At 53.8% G+C, this 16720-nt stretch overlaps 1 protein-coding gene across 1 annotated transcript; it reads left to right on the forward strand.

Annotated features, from left to right (window-relative positions):
• Window positions 1–5017: 5017 nt before the first annotated feature.
• Window positions 5018–9407, forward strand: LOC128149359 (zinc finger protein ZIC 1). The gene is made up of 3 exons (XM_052804479.1): window positions 5018–6714; window positions 7919–8082; window positions 8622–9407. The coding sequence occupies exons 1-3, from the start codon at window positions 5739–5741 to the stop codon at window positions 8817–8819; spliced, it is 1338 nt and encodes a 445-aa protein (XP_052660439.1). The 5' UTR covers window positions 5018–5738; the 3' UTR covers window positions 8820–9407.
• The last annotated feature ends 7313 nt before the right edge of the window (window positions 9408–16720 follow it).

The raw sequence follows: 16720 nt of genomic DNA on the forward strand, positions 1-16720 counted from the left end.
TGTCCGAGTCCGAATTTTTGCAGATATCTTTGAAATTCTCAGGGTTTGGTTTTCGGTTTGGGGCGGGTTTTTGTTGTTTGTTGGTTTTGGTTGTTTTTTTTTCTTTTTCTTTTTCTTCAATACAGAAAAGCACATTAGAATCTGGAATCAGTTACTTCAAAGGAGATTATTATTATTATTATTATTATTATTATTATTATTATTATTATTACTCTTGCTACTACTATTATAGGGACTCCAGGGCTGGTAAATAAAAATCTATACTAACACAAATAATTGATGGTATTAATTATGAAACTTCATCAGCGTATCATAGTCATACTCTATCACAAATAATTTGATGTCCTCAATCTTTTCACCGCTGTGATTAAAATTACTGCCGAAATAAAAAGAACTAGAGGAACCCCTTAGGAATTATATTTTCTAGTCAGCTTCCATTCATCCTCACACTTTTATCAAGTCAGAGCAGCAAACGCTGCCCCGCTAGCGAGAGGTCTGCAGGAGTTGTGCTTTATTGGTTAGGATGGGAGGCTGGAGGAGCGCTCAGTTCCCAAGCGTTCGCCAAAACTTGTTGAAACTGGACAAAAAAAAAAAAAAAATTCGCTGCATTTAATATTTCAAATGCTTACCAGATGACAAAAACCGAAGGCAAAACAGTTGTGGATTTCAGACTAAATATTGGCTAAAACTCTGGCTCGACCTCGCACGCCTTTCTCATCTGTGCAGTGCCACTGGCGGAGCAGGAGGGTGAGGATGCCCCATCGCCCGAGCTGGTGGGATCTCGGCCCGGCCGAGCCCCGGGGCTCCGCTGCGGGGTACCAGCCCCCCCCCGGTCCCACGCTGGGGCTGGAGGTGCGAGGGGCTGCAGCCCGCGCAGGCGGGACGCGCCCCCCCCCCCCCCCCAAATGCTCACTTCGACTCTCGGCCAAAGGTGCGCCGGCGGAGCGGGGCTGGGAGCAGCCGCCGCCCCCAGGGGAGCCCGGCGGCCCCGGGGGGGTTTGCCGGCGTTGCCCCGGGATGCGTGAGCCGGGCCGAGCGTGCGGCAGCGGGGACGGCGTGTGCCCCGCCGCCACCGCCTTGTCACGCAACCTGTGCTTTCCGCGGCCGCGCAGCGTGAAGGGCAGCGCTCGCCGGGAAGGTCTCGGTGCAGAAATAAAGTTCCTCGGTTCCGGGTGGAGCGAGCCCCGAGCTCAGCCCGGCAAAGGGGCTCCCCGCCCGGCCGGGCTCCCTGGGGCTGAGGGACCGTGCGTGACAAAGGAGCAGCAGGGCGGGGGGGGCCGGGGGGTCTCGGCGAGGAGCCCGCGCCCGTCCCCGTCGGGTCCGGCGCCCGGGGTTGGCACATGGAGGAGGGCTCGGGTCAGAGGTCACCCTCGAGGGCATCACCCTCGGCGGGCATTTGGGAGCGTCTCCCCTTGCCCAACGGGCGCCGGGCGCGGGGCGGCCCCCCGGGCCCGGGCCGGGGGTCTCAGCCCCTCGGCGGGCTCAGTGCGAAGTTGGCGGCGGCACCCAGCTCCTTTGGCAGCTCCCCCGGCCCTGCCCGCCGGGGGTGGGGGGGGGTGGAGGGGGCCGGCCGGGCTCCCGGGATCCATCCCTCCTGCACCCGCCTATAAAGAAGGGCGTGCGGTGCCGGAGCCCCGGCTCCCCCGGCGCGCCCCCGTGGCACCGGGCGCGGCGGTGGGCGAGGCGCTGGGCGGGGAGCGCGTCCCCCGGGACGCCTCCCCACGGGGCTCGCCATTGTCAGAGCTCCTCGCCCTCTGCCCGCCGCCCCGGGCTCCCGGCCCCGCCTGGGCGGCCGCAGGACCCGGCCGGCCCCGCCGCCTGGCCGTCCCCACCGAGCCCGGCCGCTGTCGGGGCCGGGAGCGCCTCCGCCCCGCTCCGCGGACCCCCGCCGCCCCGCGCTGGGTGGACCGCCGGGCCGGGCCCTCCCTCGCACTCGGGGGGGCGGGCGCGGCGTCCGGTGGAGGGTGCCAGAGCCCCCCTCGACGGCGCCCGGGCGCTTCGCCCTCCGCCCGCCCCCGCCCGCCGAGGTGCCTCCGGGGGCCGGCCCCACGTGGGCGAGGGGCAGCCGAGGCGCTGCCCCCCCCCCGCACCTTGGGTCTCCAGCCCTTCTCCCCCGGGGTGGCCAAGCCGCCTCCCGCCGGGGCCCCCCGAGGGCAGGGAGCTCTCGTCCAGCCCTTGGGGCAGGCGGTGGGGGGCAGCCAGCTGCCCGGGCTGCCCGGGCACCCCCTGCTCCCAGGCACTTACCCCTGCGACCTGTTGAAGGTTTCCCCTCATTTCTGTACTGGCAAAAATAAAACTGGGGGTGGGGGGGTAAGGGAAAAGAAAGAAAGAATGAAAGAAGAAAACAATACACCCCCCCCAAGAACCCACCACCTCTTTGGCGCTTCCATCGAGGCGGTCATCCTTCATTTCTTCTTTTCTTGCTTTCTGGAAGCAGTTAGGGAATGTATGATGAAGCAGAAATGAGCCGTCAGGATGATATTTTAATGGCTTATATGTCACGTTGGTGCATGTGGCTTTGAACTGGAGCAGCTTTCGTTTCCTGCAGAGAGCGCGCCGCAAATCCCACTTGATAACTTCTACAACCCACAACATTTTTTTTTTTTTTACATTCACTCTTACACTGTATATTTAGATACGCTTCCTAAAAATACCCTCTCGTCTGCCTTCTCGTATATTTTGCACCGACCTGGAATGATCACTGGGTTCCCCCTGCACTGGGAGGCAGGCTAGCACTGGACTACCTAACTTTCTGGATCTTCTAATGCCATCGCCTTGAAGACTTCACAATAACGCTGACAACTCTGTCCTCTGCTTAATTTTAGCACCAAATACAGAAAGTAATGTAACACCCGCCTAAAGACTACGTCCACACACAGGCGCGCTCCTAGAGCGGGTATACCTGTTGCTATAAGCTATCGCAATTCATTCGAATGGATTTGACAGAATAAATGCAAACGTGCAGATTGAGCCCAGCGTTACTGTGAAAAAAATGTAAAGCCTCCCAAGATCCAAGGGAAATTACATAATACCTCTGCTTTGAAAGCGATCTCCATGCACCGAGCACAGGCAAACTGCATCTGCAGCTAAACTGCAGCGAAACCTTCCTTCAAGGTGTATCAAAGTTTATTTCTTGTTTGTTTGTTTGTTTGTTTTCTAGGCGCAATGGCCATTTTTATACCTCTCGAAATGAAGCAGTTCTCACCCGAGAAGGGTTTGCGCAGCAGCGCTGCTGCTGATTCCCCAGTACCTGCGCTGCGGATTGCTTACCAGCGCCTTTAATTAGAGAGGATGAGTTTAAAGTTTCTTTGTTTGGCACTAGGAATTGGGGGGGCTCGGACTGAGCTGCGAAGGAGGCAAGTGAAGGGCTGCACAAAGGCGAAATGGAAGGAGTCCGACTCTTAGCGAGCTTTTGGTGTTTTCGTTACTAGAAAATAATTAGAGCTAATGAATATGCAGGCGACTGAGTAAATAAATAATTTGCCAGTTTCATATATTTATACACACACATGGGCACATACATAAGTGTAGATATACATACGCACAAAAAGACGTCTGTATTTTAAAGTTTCACAAGATTTTTTTTTTTTTAGTGCCAAGGCATCGTTTAAAATATTGTACAAATGTTGCTTAGCTTAATTGATTAAGCCACAAAGGTTTTCTGCTTTTAAATACCATACTTATACCTTTCAACAATCATTTTAATATATAGTCAATGGCTCTTTGTAGCGAGAACAAAAAAGAACTATCCGCAGTTTTTCAATAGACTTTGAGCTGGGGAAAGACAGGTTAATCGAGGGTTGCATCTAGAAAACAACCAAGTGTTGTATGTTTGCACTGAATCCAAATGTCTGCATTTTTCTAACTAAATCAAAGGGAGTGTTATTTCTTTTTCTGCTCACTCATCTGAAGGTAAGTAAATTTTCTCTGGCGATCAAAAGCCTGGTCAGCAACAAAGACACCGCCTGCTTTTTCCACCGTCCTGGTGTGGCAAGTTGAGGAATTTCAATAACTGTGACAAGGGTGACTGATTTGTGAACTAGAAAAGGTTTGAATGTCAGAAAATTTACATTGGTCCTATCGAGGATTTTAAATAAATTTTTACCAAAAAAAAAAAAAAGAGAGAGAGAGAGGGAGAAGAAGTATTCGGGAATTTCATGCAGCAGGAGGAGAAACAATGTAGGTTTGGGAAATTTACAGTTTTACCTGAATGAAAGAGACTCCGTAAAAAGAGAGAGCGAGAGAAAGGAAGAGCGAGAGAGAAAGGAGAAAGAAAACAACAAAAAAGAGGCGAAACAACAACAACAAAAGTAGAAAGTTAAGAGTTCTCACCCACCTGCGTTTTGATGGGTGCAGAAAACAAGATTTATTTCAGAAACCTGATGGAGGGATAGAGTCAGCTACCCAGAGAAATCACGCCTGATGTTTAAAAAGAAAATCAAATGCACCCAACACCTACTCTCGGAGAGCTTCAGTTTTAAACAAGCGGAAAACAACTTCAAAAGAAGCGAGTCCCTACAGGGCTTCTCTTTTCAAAGCCTAAAAAGTTGCTCAGTGATCTTAAAAATTCTGGATCACCAAGAAATCATCATTACCATCATTATCAGAGTGCTGGAGAGAGACGGACAGAGAGAGGGAGAGCGAGGGAGAAAATAACGCTAATAATAATCAAAGATTTTTTTTTTCCTTAGCACACATACACACAAAAAGATGCTCTGGAAATATTTTCGTGGAGAAAAAAAAAAAAAAGGCTTTATATATTAAAAAAAAAAAAAAAAGTTGCTACTCCTGCAGCCCTGTTTGTCAGAAGGGATGTCAGGGCGCTCACAATACCTGCGATTGATGAGGCGGAGGGGCCAATCAGCGGCGGGAGGCGGCCGTGCGCGCCCCTCGTTGGCGGGGCCGGGGGGAGTTACGCGAGGAAGGGGGAGCCGGCGCCGACCAATGAGAGCTCACGTCCGCCCGCACGTCGCTCCGCCCCCGGCTCCCATTCATCAAGGGGGGGGACGGTGTCGTCTTTTCAATTCATTTATCTGCAGGAATGATTGCCGCTATCAGTCTCGCGTTCACCGCCCGGCTGAGGAGGTGAAAGTTTCTCCCCAGGAAGATAAACCGCAAAAGACAATATTGTGCATGATTTGCGCCTTTTTTTGCAAAGCGAAAAAAAAAAAGCCCCCCCCCAAAAAAATCGGGGAGAGTGTGGGGAAGCTCGAAGAGGAGAGAGAAACAATCTCTCGGCCACTTTGCAACATTCCTATAGCCAAAAAAATCACTGAAGGAAGTTTCTTTTTTGTTTTGTTTTTTTGCTGCCCGTGTTGATCTCTCTCCGTTATTGTTATTTGCAGCCAGTTTATTTTTGAGCCCACCCAACCCCCCCCCCCCACTTAAGCCTCCCTGAAAAGTCAAAGCAGAGAGACAGTGAATATTTTTGGGGCACATTTTTATTATTATTATCTGCAACTGCGAAGATCTCTTCCCCCCGTCCGCACCAGCCTCTTCCTTTTTTTTTTTTTTCTCCCCTTCTCCTTCCTTCTCCCCCCCCTTTTTTTTTTTCCTTCCCCCCGCGCTGATGCCGAAGGGGGTGTTTTTGATGTGGTTGCTTTGGTGGTGATCGTCGCTGACTTTCCAGAGAGGGTGTTTTCGCCGCCGCCGCCGCCGCTGCTGCCGCCGCTGCTGCTCTCCGCGTTGTGTGTGTGCGCGCGTGCTTTTTTTTTGGTTGCTGCATCGACGCTGGGAAGATGCTTCTGGATGCTGGACCGCAGTATCCCGCCATAGGAGTCACTACCTTCGGATCCTCTCGCCACCACTCCACGGCCGATGTCACGGACAGAGAAGTGGGGCTGGGGATCAACCCCTTCGCCGACGGCATGGGCGCCTTCAAGATCAACCCCAGCACCCACGAGCTGGCCTCGGCCGGCCAGACCGCCTTCACCTCGCAGGCGCCCGGCTACGCGGCGGCGGCCCTGGGCCACCACCACCACCCGACCCATGTCAGCTCCTACTCCAGCGCCGCCTTCAACTCCACCCGGGACTTTCTGTTCCGCAACCGCGGCTTCGGGGAGGCGGCGGCCGCCAGCGCCCAGCACAGCCTCTTCGCCTCCGCCGCCGGCAGCTTCGCCGGCCCCCACGGACACACCGATGCGGCGGGACACATACTTTTCCCGGGGCTGCACGAGCAAGCCACCAGCCACGCGTCGCCTAACGTAGTGAACGGGCAGATGCGCCTGGGCTTCTCCGGAGACATGTACGGCAGACCCGACCAGTACGGCCAGGTCACCAGCCCCCGCTCCGAGCACTACGCCTCGACCCAGCTGCACGGCTACGGCCACATGAACATGAACATGGCAGCCCACCACGGGGCAGGGGCCTTCTTTCGTTACATGCGGCAGCCCATCAAACAGGAACTCATCTGTAAGTGGATTGAGCCCGAGCAATTGTCAAACCCCAAAAAGTCCTGCAACAAAACTTTCAGCACGATGCACGAGCTGGTGACTCATGTCACGGTGGAGCACGTTGGAGGACCCGAGCAGTCCAATCACATATGTTTCTGGGAAGAGTGTCCGAGAGAAGGGAAACCTTTCAAGGCCAAATACAAACTTGTAAATCACATCAGAGTCCACACAGGTGAAAAACCTTTCCCCTGCCCTTTCCCAGGCTGTGGCAAAGTGTTTGCCAGATCAGAGAATCTCAAAATACACAAAAGAACTCATACAGGTACGGTAACCTTCTCTGTAGCTTTTCTCTCTGCGAGTGGAAGCGCCGAGCGCCGGGGCCGGAGCGGGGCGCAGGGACGGGCCGGAGGGGCCGGGGGGCCCGGGGCGCTGCTTGGCTGAGGGTCGGCTTGGGGGGGGGGAGCAGCGGAGGGGAGTGTGGTCCAGGGCCACTCGCTTTTCCGGGAGAGGCAGGCTCGCAGCTCCGCTGCAAAACGAGCTCGGTCACAGCCGCGCCAGCAGCAGCAACAAAAAGAAAATTATCCCTGCCGAGGCAGAGCAGGGGAAAGGCAGGGTTTGCTGCTGGGATTGTTAGGGCGGGGAGGGGGGGTCGAGGGGGGGCCCGAGAATCGCAGCAACCTGTCCTGTTTAAATTTATAGGGTTTAATTAATTGTTGTTCGGCAGTTTTGACTGTGGCACCATGAGATATTGTGCTAAATATTGCAGGCAGCTCATCCGTCTCCCTTCTGCAATTCAGGGCTTGGTAAATATTTAATTCCGAGGAGCGATTTTAAATAAACCGAGCCCGGCGCGTTAGTGTGTTATTGTTGTGCGGAGGGCAGGCGCCGGGATCCCTGAGAACTTTTCCCCGTCGCGGGAGGTGGAAATGCAGCAGCCCCTGCCTGGGAGAGCTCTCTCCCCCCGCTCCCACCCCCGAGCGCCGAAAGCCAGCGCCGCTTTCCCGAGCGCTTTGGCAGAGGGTTTGCGGGGCTGCCCTCGCATTGTATTCCCCGGCCGGATAATTTTCAAGATTGCAAGAAAATACGGGGGAGGGGGCTGGGGTGGGTGGGAGCGTAAAATATCACGAGAATGAGCTCTAAAAACGGAAACTAGACACTGAGGATCGTGTGTAAATACCACCACGCCTGCTTTCTCGCTTGGAGCGTTGCGAGGAGGGAGAGGTGCCCGGGACTGGGGCTGCAAATGAAACTCGCCCCTCCAAAGGAAAAAAAAAAAAAAAATGTTATTTAGCTCCCCCCCCCCCTTCCCCCCGCGCAACGGCCGCTGAGCAGGGGTCGGAGGTGCGGAAAGGACAGAGAAGAAAAGCGAGGTTTTGGGATTTGAGCCTCGTTGAAGTTAGAAAGTTGCAAGTGTTTGAAATGGAGCCCTGGGCTTCCGTCCGGCGGTGCGATGGGGACAATGAGCGATCCAGCCGGCCCTGCTTAATCGGATCCCCGTTTTCCTCCCCCCCTTCCCTCTGCAATAGGTGAAAAACCATTTAAGTGTGAATTCGAGGGCTGTGACAGGCGCTTTGCAAACAGCAGCGACCGCAAAAAGCACATGCATGTGCACACTTCCGACAAGCCCTATCTCTGCAAAATGTGTGACAAGTCCTACACGCACCCCAGCTCCCTCAGAAAGCACATGAAGGTAAATGGAGGGCGCCTGATGCGCGGGGCTCGGACGCCGCCTCGGGCCTGGCCGGGGGAAGCGGGCTGCGGGGACGGCGGGCGGGAGCGCCCGGGCCGGGGGGCGGCGGCGCGGCGGTGCCTGCGGGCGGAGCGGGCCCGGGGCCGAGCGGCCGCGGGGCTCCGCGCTGCTGCGGCCCGGCCCCGGCCCCGGAGTCCGCCCCGGGCCCGCCGGGCCGCGCCGCGCTCCCCCCCCCCGCCCCCGCCCGGCCGCGCTCAGCCCCGGCCCCTCGGGCAGGGCCTTTTGTCGGTGCGTTTTACCGGGGGAGGGGGGCGCGGGGCGGGGGGGGGGCAGTGCGAGGAGGCAGCCGGTGGGCGCTGCCCGGCCTTCCCCGGCGGGCAGGGGCCGGGGCCAGGGCCGGCGGGGAGCCCCGTGGGGATACCCAAGCCCGTGGCTCCGTGCTGGGTCCCGTTGCGTGGCGCATCCCCAGGCGAAGGCGACGGCCGCCTGGGCCTCCGTCCTCCGCCACTCTCAATTTCTGCCCGGGTTTTCTCTTGCAGGTCCACGAATCATCCTCGCAGGGGTCCCAGCCTTCTCCTGCCGCCAGCTCAGGCTACGAGTCCTCCACCCCTCCAACCATCGTGTCTCCGTCCACAGAAAACCAGACCGCCAGCTCCTTATCCCCTTCCTCCTCCGCAGTCCACCACACGTCCAGCCACAGCACGCTTACATCAAATTTTAACGAATGGTACGTCTAAAACGCTAAAACAAAACGACAGAAAAACCCAAACCGAAACAAAACAAAAAAGCCCCAAGCGAGCAAACAAATACCCTATTTAAAGACTCCAAAAATAATGAACACTTTGAAATCAGAATTTAAATGAGCAAACAAAAGTAAAATGCTGCCAGTAGACCCAGGACTGAGTAAAATGAAGACTTCATTTTTTTAAATGGCTTTTTTTTCTTCCTTTCTTTCCTTTTTTCCTTTTATTTCTCTCTTTTTTCTTTTTCTTTCTTTTCTTTTCTTTTTTTTTTTTTTTTTTTTGGACTGTTCTGCTCTGCTCTGTTCCAAGGCTTGGTAGGCGAAGGGGTTAGTAGAATGCGTAAGAAGACAAGGTTACCAGGGCAAATGCCAACTGTGTAGGGCTTTACTGGAAACCACTGATTAGAGATCTCCAACTGCATGTCTGCTCGGGCAGCGGCCTTCCCCCCCCATCCCCCCTTGTAAATACAGAATTATTAGCTTCAAAAACAAAACAACAAAAAAATGTACTGTTTGATTTTGTAAATAGTTATATCGCAAGTTGAATAAGGGGATATGTGGATTTGTGGTCTTTGCATATATGTGGGGGGAGGGGCGGGCGGGCGGGAGCGGCGGCGGGGGGGGCGGAGGTGGTGGGGGGGCAGAGGGAAGAGGTAGAAATTCAACTATTTGTACTGAATGGCAAGAATGTTCTAGTAAATGTGTACCAAAATGTGAATTACTTTGTATTATTACAGTCTAAACGTCGATCTAACAGAATATTATTGGTATTAATGTGCTTTTTTGTATAAAGTGCAACATTTCGTCCCAAAGTCCAGTCTAAGTAGTGCAGTAAAATGTTGTTACACGTCCTGTCAAGAAATTCGTATAGTGAAAGCCTGGATCTGCGTGTCAAACTGTTACATTTGTTTATGTAAAGTGATATTAAAAAAAAAAAAAAAGATATAAACTATATCTGTCCGTTGCTTTTGGCAAATACAAGAACATAATGTATATAAATCCTAATTTCCATATTTATCCGCATGTAAAGGTCCGGTTATACATGTTACAAGATATTCAATATTTATGGCTAGAAGAATTGGTATGTAAAATTTAGTTTACAGAACTGTTTGGTAACATTTCGTACCTTATTAAAGATTCTTAAATCCCATGAATTGTGGTAGGAATTCTTATTCGCTAAGTCAACCTGCTGCAACTCCAACTAGCTTTAGGATATTAGAATAAAACTGTCCCAGTTTTTCACTGCTTTCCATTATGTCATCACTAAAGCAGCGAAGGTGATATAAATGTGATAAATGAAAGGATCCCTGCTGGCATTACTATAGTGTGTAATTAGTATTTATATCAAAATTTATGAAACAAATTTTCGGCCGCAGTATAATTTAAATGACCTTTGCAGACATAGAATAACAACCATAAAAATAACAGAAATAGATTGCATATGCTACATAAATATTAATGTGGGGAATTGTTACACGAGAAGTGCTGCACTCCACTCCAACACTGCCCATGAATCTGCATAGACCGGGTCCCTAAATTAAATTAATTCGGATAACATATATTAGGAGATTTAAAACAGAGGAGATTTCGGTTGCTATTTTAATTTAAGGCATTTATGACCATAACTAATTCTCAGGCAGTGGATTCATGACTTTCCTTGGGCCTTTTACTCTAAGAAGTACAGCACTGTTTCACGAAGGCCGTTGTTGTTGTTGTTGGGTGTATTTTTCTGTTTGGTTTTTGTTTTTTTTTTTCTTTTTCTTTTTTCCTTCCTTCCTTTTTTTTTTTGCTGATATTCCTTAAAACGTGATGTTAATTTAAATCAATTACTTCTTATGTTATGTTATTATTATTACTATAATTTTGCCAGTGTTAATAGCTTTCTAAAAAAATAAATCTAGGGGATAAGAATTATTTTATGTAATTTGATTATCTTTCTATCTCTTTTATTTATTTCTCATTTACTTAAGAAATTCGTTCCATTGGTTGGCGTTGATACAGTAAATTTGTAAATGAGAAGACAATATAAAAAATCTAAATTACTTGTGCTTAATGACTGTAGCAGAACGCCTTTTCTCTAAATCAGATTGTCTTCCTTGCAGTTTAGTTTGATAGATTTGCAAGCTGTACTGCTTCCACTAACTTAGCTACGGTTGTTGGAACTGTTGGGCTTTGTTCCTGGTTGTAGCTTGCATGATCGCCCCATTAAGCAGACAACATATCAACAGACAACACAAATCATGAGGTTGGCTAAAGCTGCGAGGGCTTGTGATATGTCATAGAGTGAATTGCACAAACTGACCTTCCAGTAGACCAAGATGACACTTTAACAGCTTCTTTAAAGAAATATTATGTGTACAGCGAGTCAATAGCCATATTAACCGCTCGGGGGGGGAGGGGGTGCCGGGGGAAGCCGCTCTCTGCTCATATCCATGCGGGCGCTCCGTAGCTCTGGCTGTAACCCATCCAGAGCACAGCCCGCCTATCTCACAGCAAAACCCCGCAAGTATTTTTCTTTGTCCGTAACATTTGGGGATCTCCCTCGGAGATTTTTCACCGCCCCAAAGCACCCCCCCACCCCCCCCCCCCCGCCCCCCCCCAAAAGTTTGCCTTGCTCAGACGAAGCCCCACTCCTGCCAGCTCGGCATCGCCGTCTGCTCCCTGCAGCACCCGTGGGAAGGCTTCGCTTTAACTTTACTTTCTGCAAAATGTTATTATTATAAGGCTAATAGCAGTTAGCAGGGAGAAGAGCGCCACCTTGCAGGGTTTGCCGAGATAGAAAAAGTTGGAGCCCGGTGGGACCGAGGCAGAAAGTGTTGGTACTTGAGGAACTGTAACCCACCGGGCGACGGAGCCAGGGAAAAAAATGTTTCATGCGCCGAAAATATTACTCTCTGCGAATCTTTCAGGTTAACTGTCCCGCCGACTTGACTAGGCAGCAGTTTTAACAAAAGAACCCGAGCGTAGCTAAAAAAAAAAAAAAAATAAAAAAAATCGTAGAGATAGTCTGAGCCATCCCACTGTAAAAGAAACCCGGAGAAACGTGGTGGGGGTGATATATTTTAAAGATGCGTATTGCAAGTTTCTTTGAACTTGTGTAAAGTCCCTAGTGGTCGCTTAACACAGATCTGTTACTTGTGTGTATTGGAGCACTTGGTTAATGAGTATTCTTTTAAACTTTTGGTCTGAGGTTTGTTTGAGCGTCCTACAGCAGAAAGAATGATTTTAGTGTTGTTGCTGCTGCTGCTGCTGTTGGTTTTTTATCTGGCGGGCGGGGGGGGTAACCGTGCAAAACTGGTTGATCGCCATCCCGTATATGTTCTGAATTAGCGACGATCACTGGGGCTGGAATCGCTAATGCTGAATTCGCGTCCACGCCATGCTTGTGCTGTTCGCTTGGCTCTGGAGAGGGGAGCAGTGCTTTGAAATCCCCGGCAGAGAGAGGGGTATTTTTGCAGGCGGTGAGGTTGTGAGGCGTCTCTCGGCTGTTTCTGCGCTCTTTCAGTCCCCAAAGCCAACTTTCCTCTAGCAAGGCGCCCGTTGCGGATTTACTCACGAAGGCTTGCGGGGAGAAACACGAACCCCAACTCTCCAGCCTCGACGGGGGCCATGATTTTCTTTCTAATGTCTGGCTCTCGAGACGCTGTCGGGGTACTTCTCCTGCGTGGCTTATTAGGTTTCGAAGTAGGCGGGGGCTGTCTGCGCGGGGTCGCGCCGAGCCCACGGCAGGCCGTGCCGGCAGCCCCCGCGCCCCTCCGCGCTGCCTACTTCGTGGCAGCCAAACCGCTGGGGCCCGACGGGCGCCGTCCGCAGGCTCCCGCGCCCGCGGAGGCTCCCGTCGCCGAGGGAGAGCGTTTGGAGGCACCCACGGCAGCACGGTGGTGCTCGCGGGAGGGTGCAGGAGGCTGTTTGGGGTGGGTGGGGGCTGTGCGTCCTGTCCCCTCTCGGGTGCTGTGCCCGCGGGGCGCACACGGCAACTCCTGGCCGCGCCTGTGCTGTTCGCACGCAGAAAGTTAAATGCAAAACAATAATCGGGCGCTTCCATTTCCCCCTCGAAAGACTCGCCTTTCAGGTCGCTTTAATGGCTTGTGAATGATCGCTTGAATTTTTTAAAAGGCGAGGCCGGCATTCGTAAGACGAAGTTAGCGTCTTTAAAGCAGACACTGTTTGTAACGGGGACACACGCTCCGCGCTGGCCTCGACTGCTTATCGCCCTCGCTTTTGCCGTGAGGAAGTAGCAGTCCCTGGACTGATGCGCCTAATATCGGCGCTTTTATTTACTGCTTTTCTGGCCACGCCAGTAAACGGCTCCGACTTCGTGAGTTTTCCCACGTCCAGAGCGCTTGCCCCTTTCGGAGCAACTTCGAAGCGGAGCAAGCGGCGACCCCGGCGGCGGGCCGGTGCCGGCGGGCGCGCAGGGAGCCCCGGAGCGCGCCCGGGTCGGCGGGAGCCCCGGCGCGGGGCCGGAGCCCCGCTGCAAAGCCCACTTCCAGCAGGCAGAACGGGGAAGGAGGTCCCCTCTGGGAAAGGCTGCTGACGCGGGGCAGAGGATTTCAAGTGACCTGACGCTGAAGGAGCCGGTGTGCGTTTTACCGCTGGAGCTCCGAGGGAAAAGAATTTGTGAGCGGTAGCCCCATGAGGGAGCCTGCACCGTTTGCTAGGCGCGTTACGTATCACCGTTACAAAATGTGCGCGCTCATAGACACACACGCGCGCACCTCGTCCACACTGGCACCACGTCTGTGTACCCGCTCACGGGTGTGCCTGCCCGTGCCCGCGGGTGGGAAGCGCCCGCCGCCCCGCGCACACGTGCGCGCCCTGCACCTCGAAATAAGGGATCGCTCCCTGCGGCGCAGCGCGGCGGTTCCGCGGGAGATCAGCACGTTTCCCTCCAAACGTGGCGATTCTCTCCTGAGCGGGGGTTTGCTGCCGGGGAGAGGCCGGCGAGCGCTGGGAGGCCCGGCTAGGGCCCGGCGCGGCCGCGCAGCCCGGCCCGCGGAGCGGCTCCGCCGCACCCGTCCTCCGCGCCTTGCCGCGGGCCGCCACCGCAGGCGCGGGGGATCCCGTGGTGGGGACGGGCACTGTCTGTTTTGTGGGTATAATCCACAGGACGCCCGGTCATTGCTGCAGATGCGCACAGTCTCACCGGGATCACTGTTCGCGTTCCTGGTTTTATCACAAATACATGCCTATCTATAAATATATATACATCTCTCTATCTATATTTGTACGTAAAGAAAGAGGGGTGTTTCTAGAAAGACACATGTTCGTGTGTTTACATGGAGGTATATTTTTGAAGGCTCACGCAACCTCTGTTATTTAATGCAAATGTCTACGTACAATGGACCGCATTTGTAACAAAATGGGTGTATTTTCCAAATTCACCCGGAGAGATTAATAACTGAGATTCCTGTTTTGAACTAGGCGCAGGACGGATTTCTTCAACTTGCTGAACGTCCTAAGGTGGGTTCCGGTTCACGGCAAAGAGGCTGTGTTTTAGGGCGCATTGTTTATTAAAAATGGCCAAGGTTTTTATTTTGCATCAAATTATTTTTTTCGCTGCTGAACTCTATGGGTCAGGTTTGGTTCATCTTCGATAACAAGAAACACGATCCTGTGAAGCGAAGGGGCTATTTTTATCATGCAGCTGGAAGCTGTCATCAATTCGTAACATTTATTTCGGCTTTAGAAAGATAGTATAAAATAGCATGAAGTTTCCAGATGACGCCCGTACTGCAGACAGGATTTTTCAAGTATAATAAATCAAATTAATTACCTTTTAGATATATACGATCATACTACCTCTCTATGAAACTGCTGTTAAAAAAATGCTCCGTGTGTGCATCTGTGATTGTGCATGTGTTTACACCTCGGGACCCAAACACAGAATTAGCTGTCTGGGGGCAGCCGGAGCGAGGCGGAGCACATGATCAGCGGTGCACACTCAAGCCCACGTCCACACATGCCCCTTCGCGAGACGTGGGCAAGGCTTTGCTTAGCAAAAACCTGAAAGTTGCGTATTGGCACGGGTCAGGACTTCAAGATCCTTTCGGATCTTTCTCACTTCCAAAAATCCTGTCAAGAACACGGCCAAAGGCTGAAGAAAAAAATAAAAGAAGGGGAAAAAACCCCCAACCCACGTTAGCAAGCCCCCCCGCCCCCCCCCCCCCCCCCCCCGCCTGGCCGGGACATGTGTTTTGTGTTTGATATTGCCTCTTTCGGGGGGAGGCCGGGGGGCAGCAGGTAGGTGCGGGGGTTCCTAGAAATCGCGGTGGTGCGCGGGGGCGGTGTGTGTGTGTGTGCGCGCGCGCGTGTGTGTGTGAGCGCCCGCCGCGCGCCCCGGCGGCAGCCCCGGCGGCGCATGCGCGCCCGCGGCCCGGCTCCACGTGCTGTTGAATATTTATGACTCTCACCGCCGCCCCGCCGCCCGCGGAAGGTAACGGCGCCCGCCTCCGCGCCCGCGCAGGGGAGCGCCGCCGCCGCCGCCACGTGCTGCCCGCCGCGCCCCAGCGCGGCCCGGCCCGGCCCGGCCCGTCCGGGGCTGCTCCCGCCGCGCCGTCCCCCTGCGCGCATCGGTGCGCCCGGCGGGGCACTTTCCCCCCTTCCCTGCCTTCCCCCGGCATGTCGGGCAAAGGCGACCTCCTTAATCGAACGGGTGCTTTAGCAAATCACCGGCTCGCTCCACGCAGCCGTTCGCAGCGCCGGCGTCCGCCCGCCGAGCTGCTTTTCGTGGGCTTGTGTGGCAAAACGCAACGGTCGCAGTCGCCAGAAAAGTACAGTCTCGGGGGAAGGGAGAAAGGTTCTTGTAATGGATTCCTTTCTGCCTCGCTCCTCTTAGTAAAATCTCATTATACTGTATGGCCCATCATATTTTATTGCTGCTATATCGACATCGCATGATAGATCCGAGGAACAAACGCGGGGTCTTGGCATTTATTCCGTTTGCAGGCTGCAGGGTTTTTTTAAACAAATAGTAATAATTCCCAGCGCTCATTGTTCAGCGGCACAAAGTGATTTTAAAGCCTTTTGTACGGTGGCAAAATTACATCCCACGTTATCAGAAACGTGCTTCTCAATCTCGCTAATGAGGTGGGTTTTTCTTTCCCTCCAGAGCCCGGTAGGGAGTGGGCAGGAGGGGGACAGGAGCCCCCGGAGCCCGCGCGGGGCTCCCGGGCACACCTGGGTGGCGCGGGCACGGCCGCGGCCGCGCAGCCCGGCCCGGTAGCTCCGAAGTTCCCAGAAAGGCCCTTCCGGGTGGAGCGAGGCTGGCTGGAATTCGCCCAGCGACAATTCCCTCTCCGCAGCCTCCCTCTCCTCTCCTTCTCCCCCTCCGCCACAGCCCATCCCTCTCCATCGCCTCCCCTCGCCTCCTTGCCCGGCGCTACAGACAAACGGGCGCCCGTCGGTGCATCCGCAGGGGCTGGGGCGTGAAAGCCTCTCCGACCAACACCTTGAGCGCCCGTGCCCCCCTCCCCGCCTGGCTGAGGCTCCCTGCGCGCCCCAGCCAACTACAAGAGGCGGCGATAAAGCCGATGTCCATCATGTCGCCTGCTCATTTCAGAGAGGGCAGATCCTGACCTCAGTTCCCCAAGTGGAAGCTCGTTTCGGGCTCGCACCGTGGGCACCGTTTACGCCAACCTTCACGCAGAGGTGTGCGAACGCCTGTTCGTTGCCCCCTTCCATCCAGACGTTTTGCCTTCTTCCCTTTCCCCCTGAGCCGAAGGGGAAGCTCCCCGGCGTTCGGAGAGGGCGCGGAGGGCTTTCAGGGGGACGGTGGCACCCGGGCACACACCTGAGATACCTGCCCGCGCCTTCGCATCATTTAACTCCCGAGAAAACTGTTGCTCTCCTCCAAGCGTGAGGCTGAACCTTTGCATTTGGCTCGTGGTTGCGGCG

Source organism: Harpia harpyja, chromosome 12 (genome assembly GCF_026419915.1).
Source record: "Harpia harpyja isolate bHarHar1 chromosome 12, bHarHar1 primary haplotype, whole genome shotgun sequence".
NCBI lineage: Eukaryota > Metazoa > Chordata > Aves > Accipitriformes > Accipitridae > Harpia > Harpia harpyja.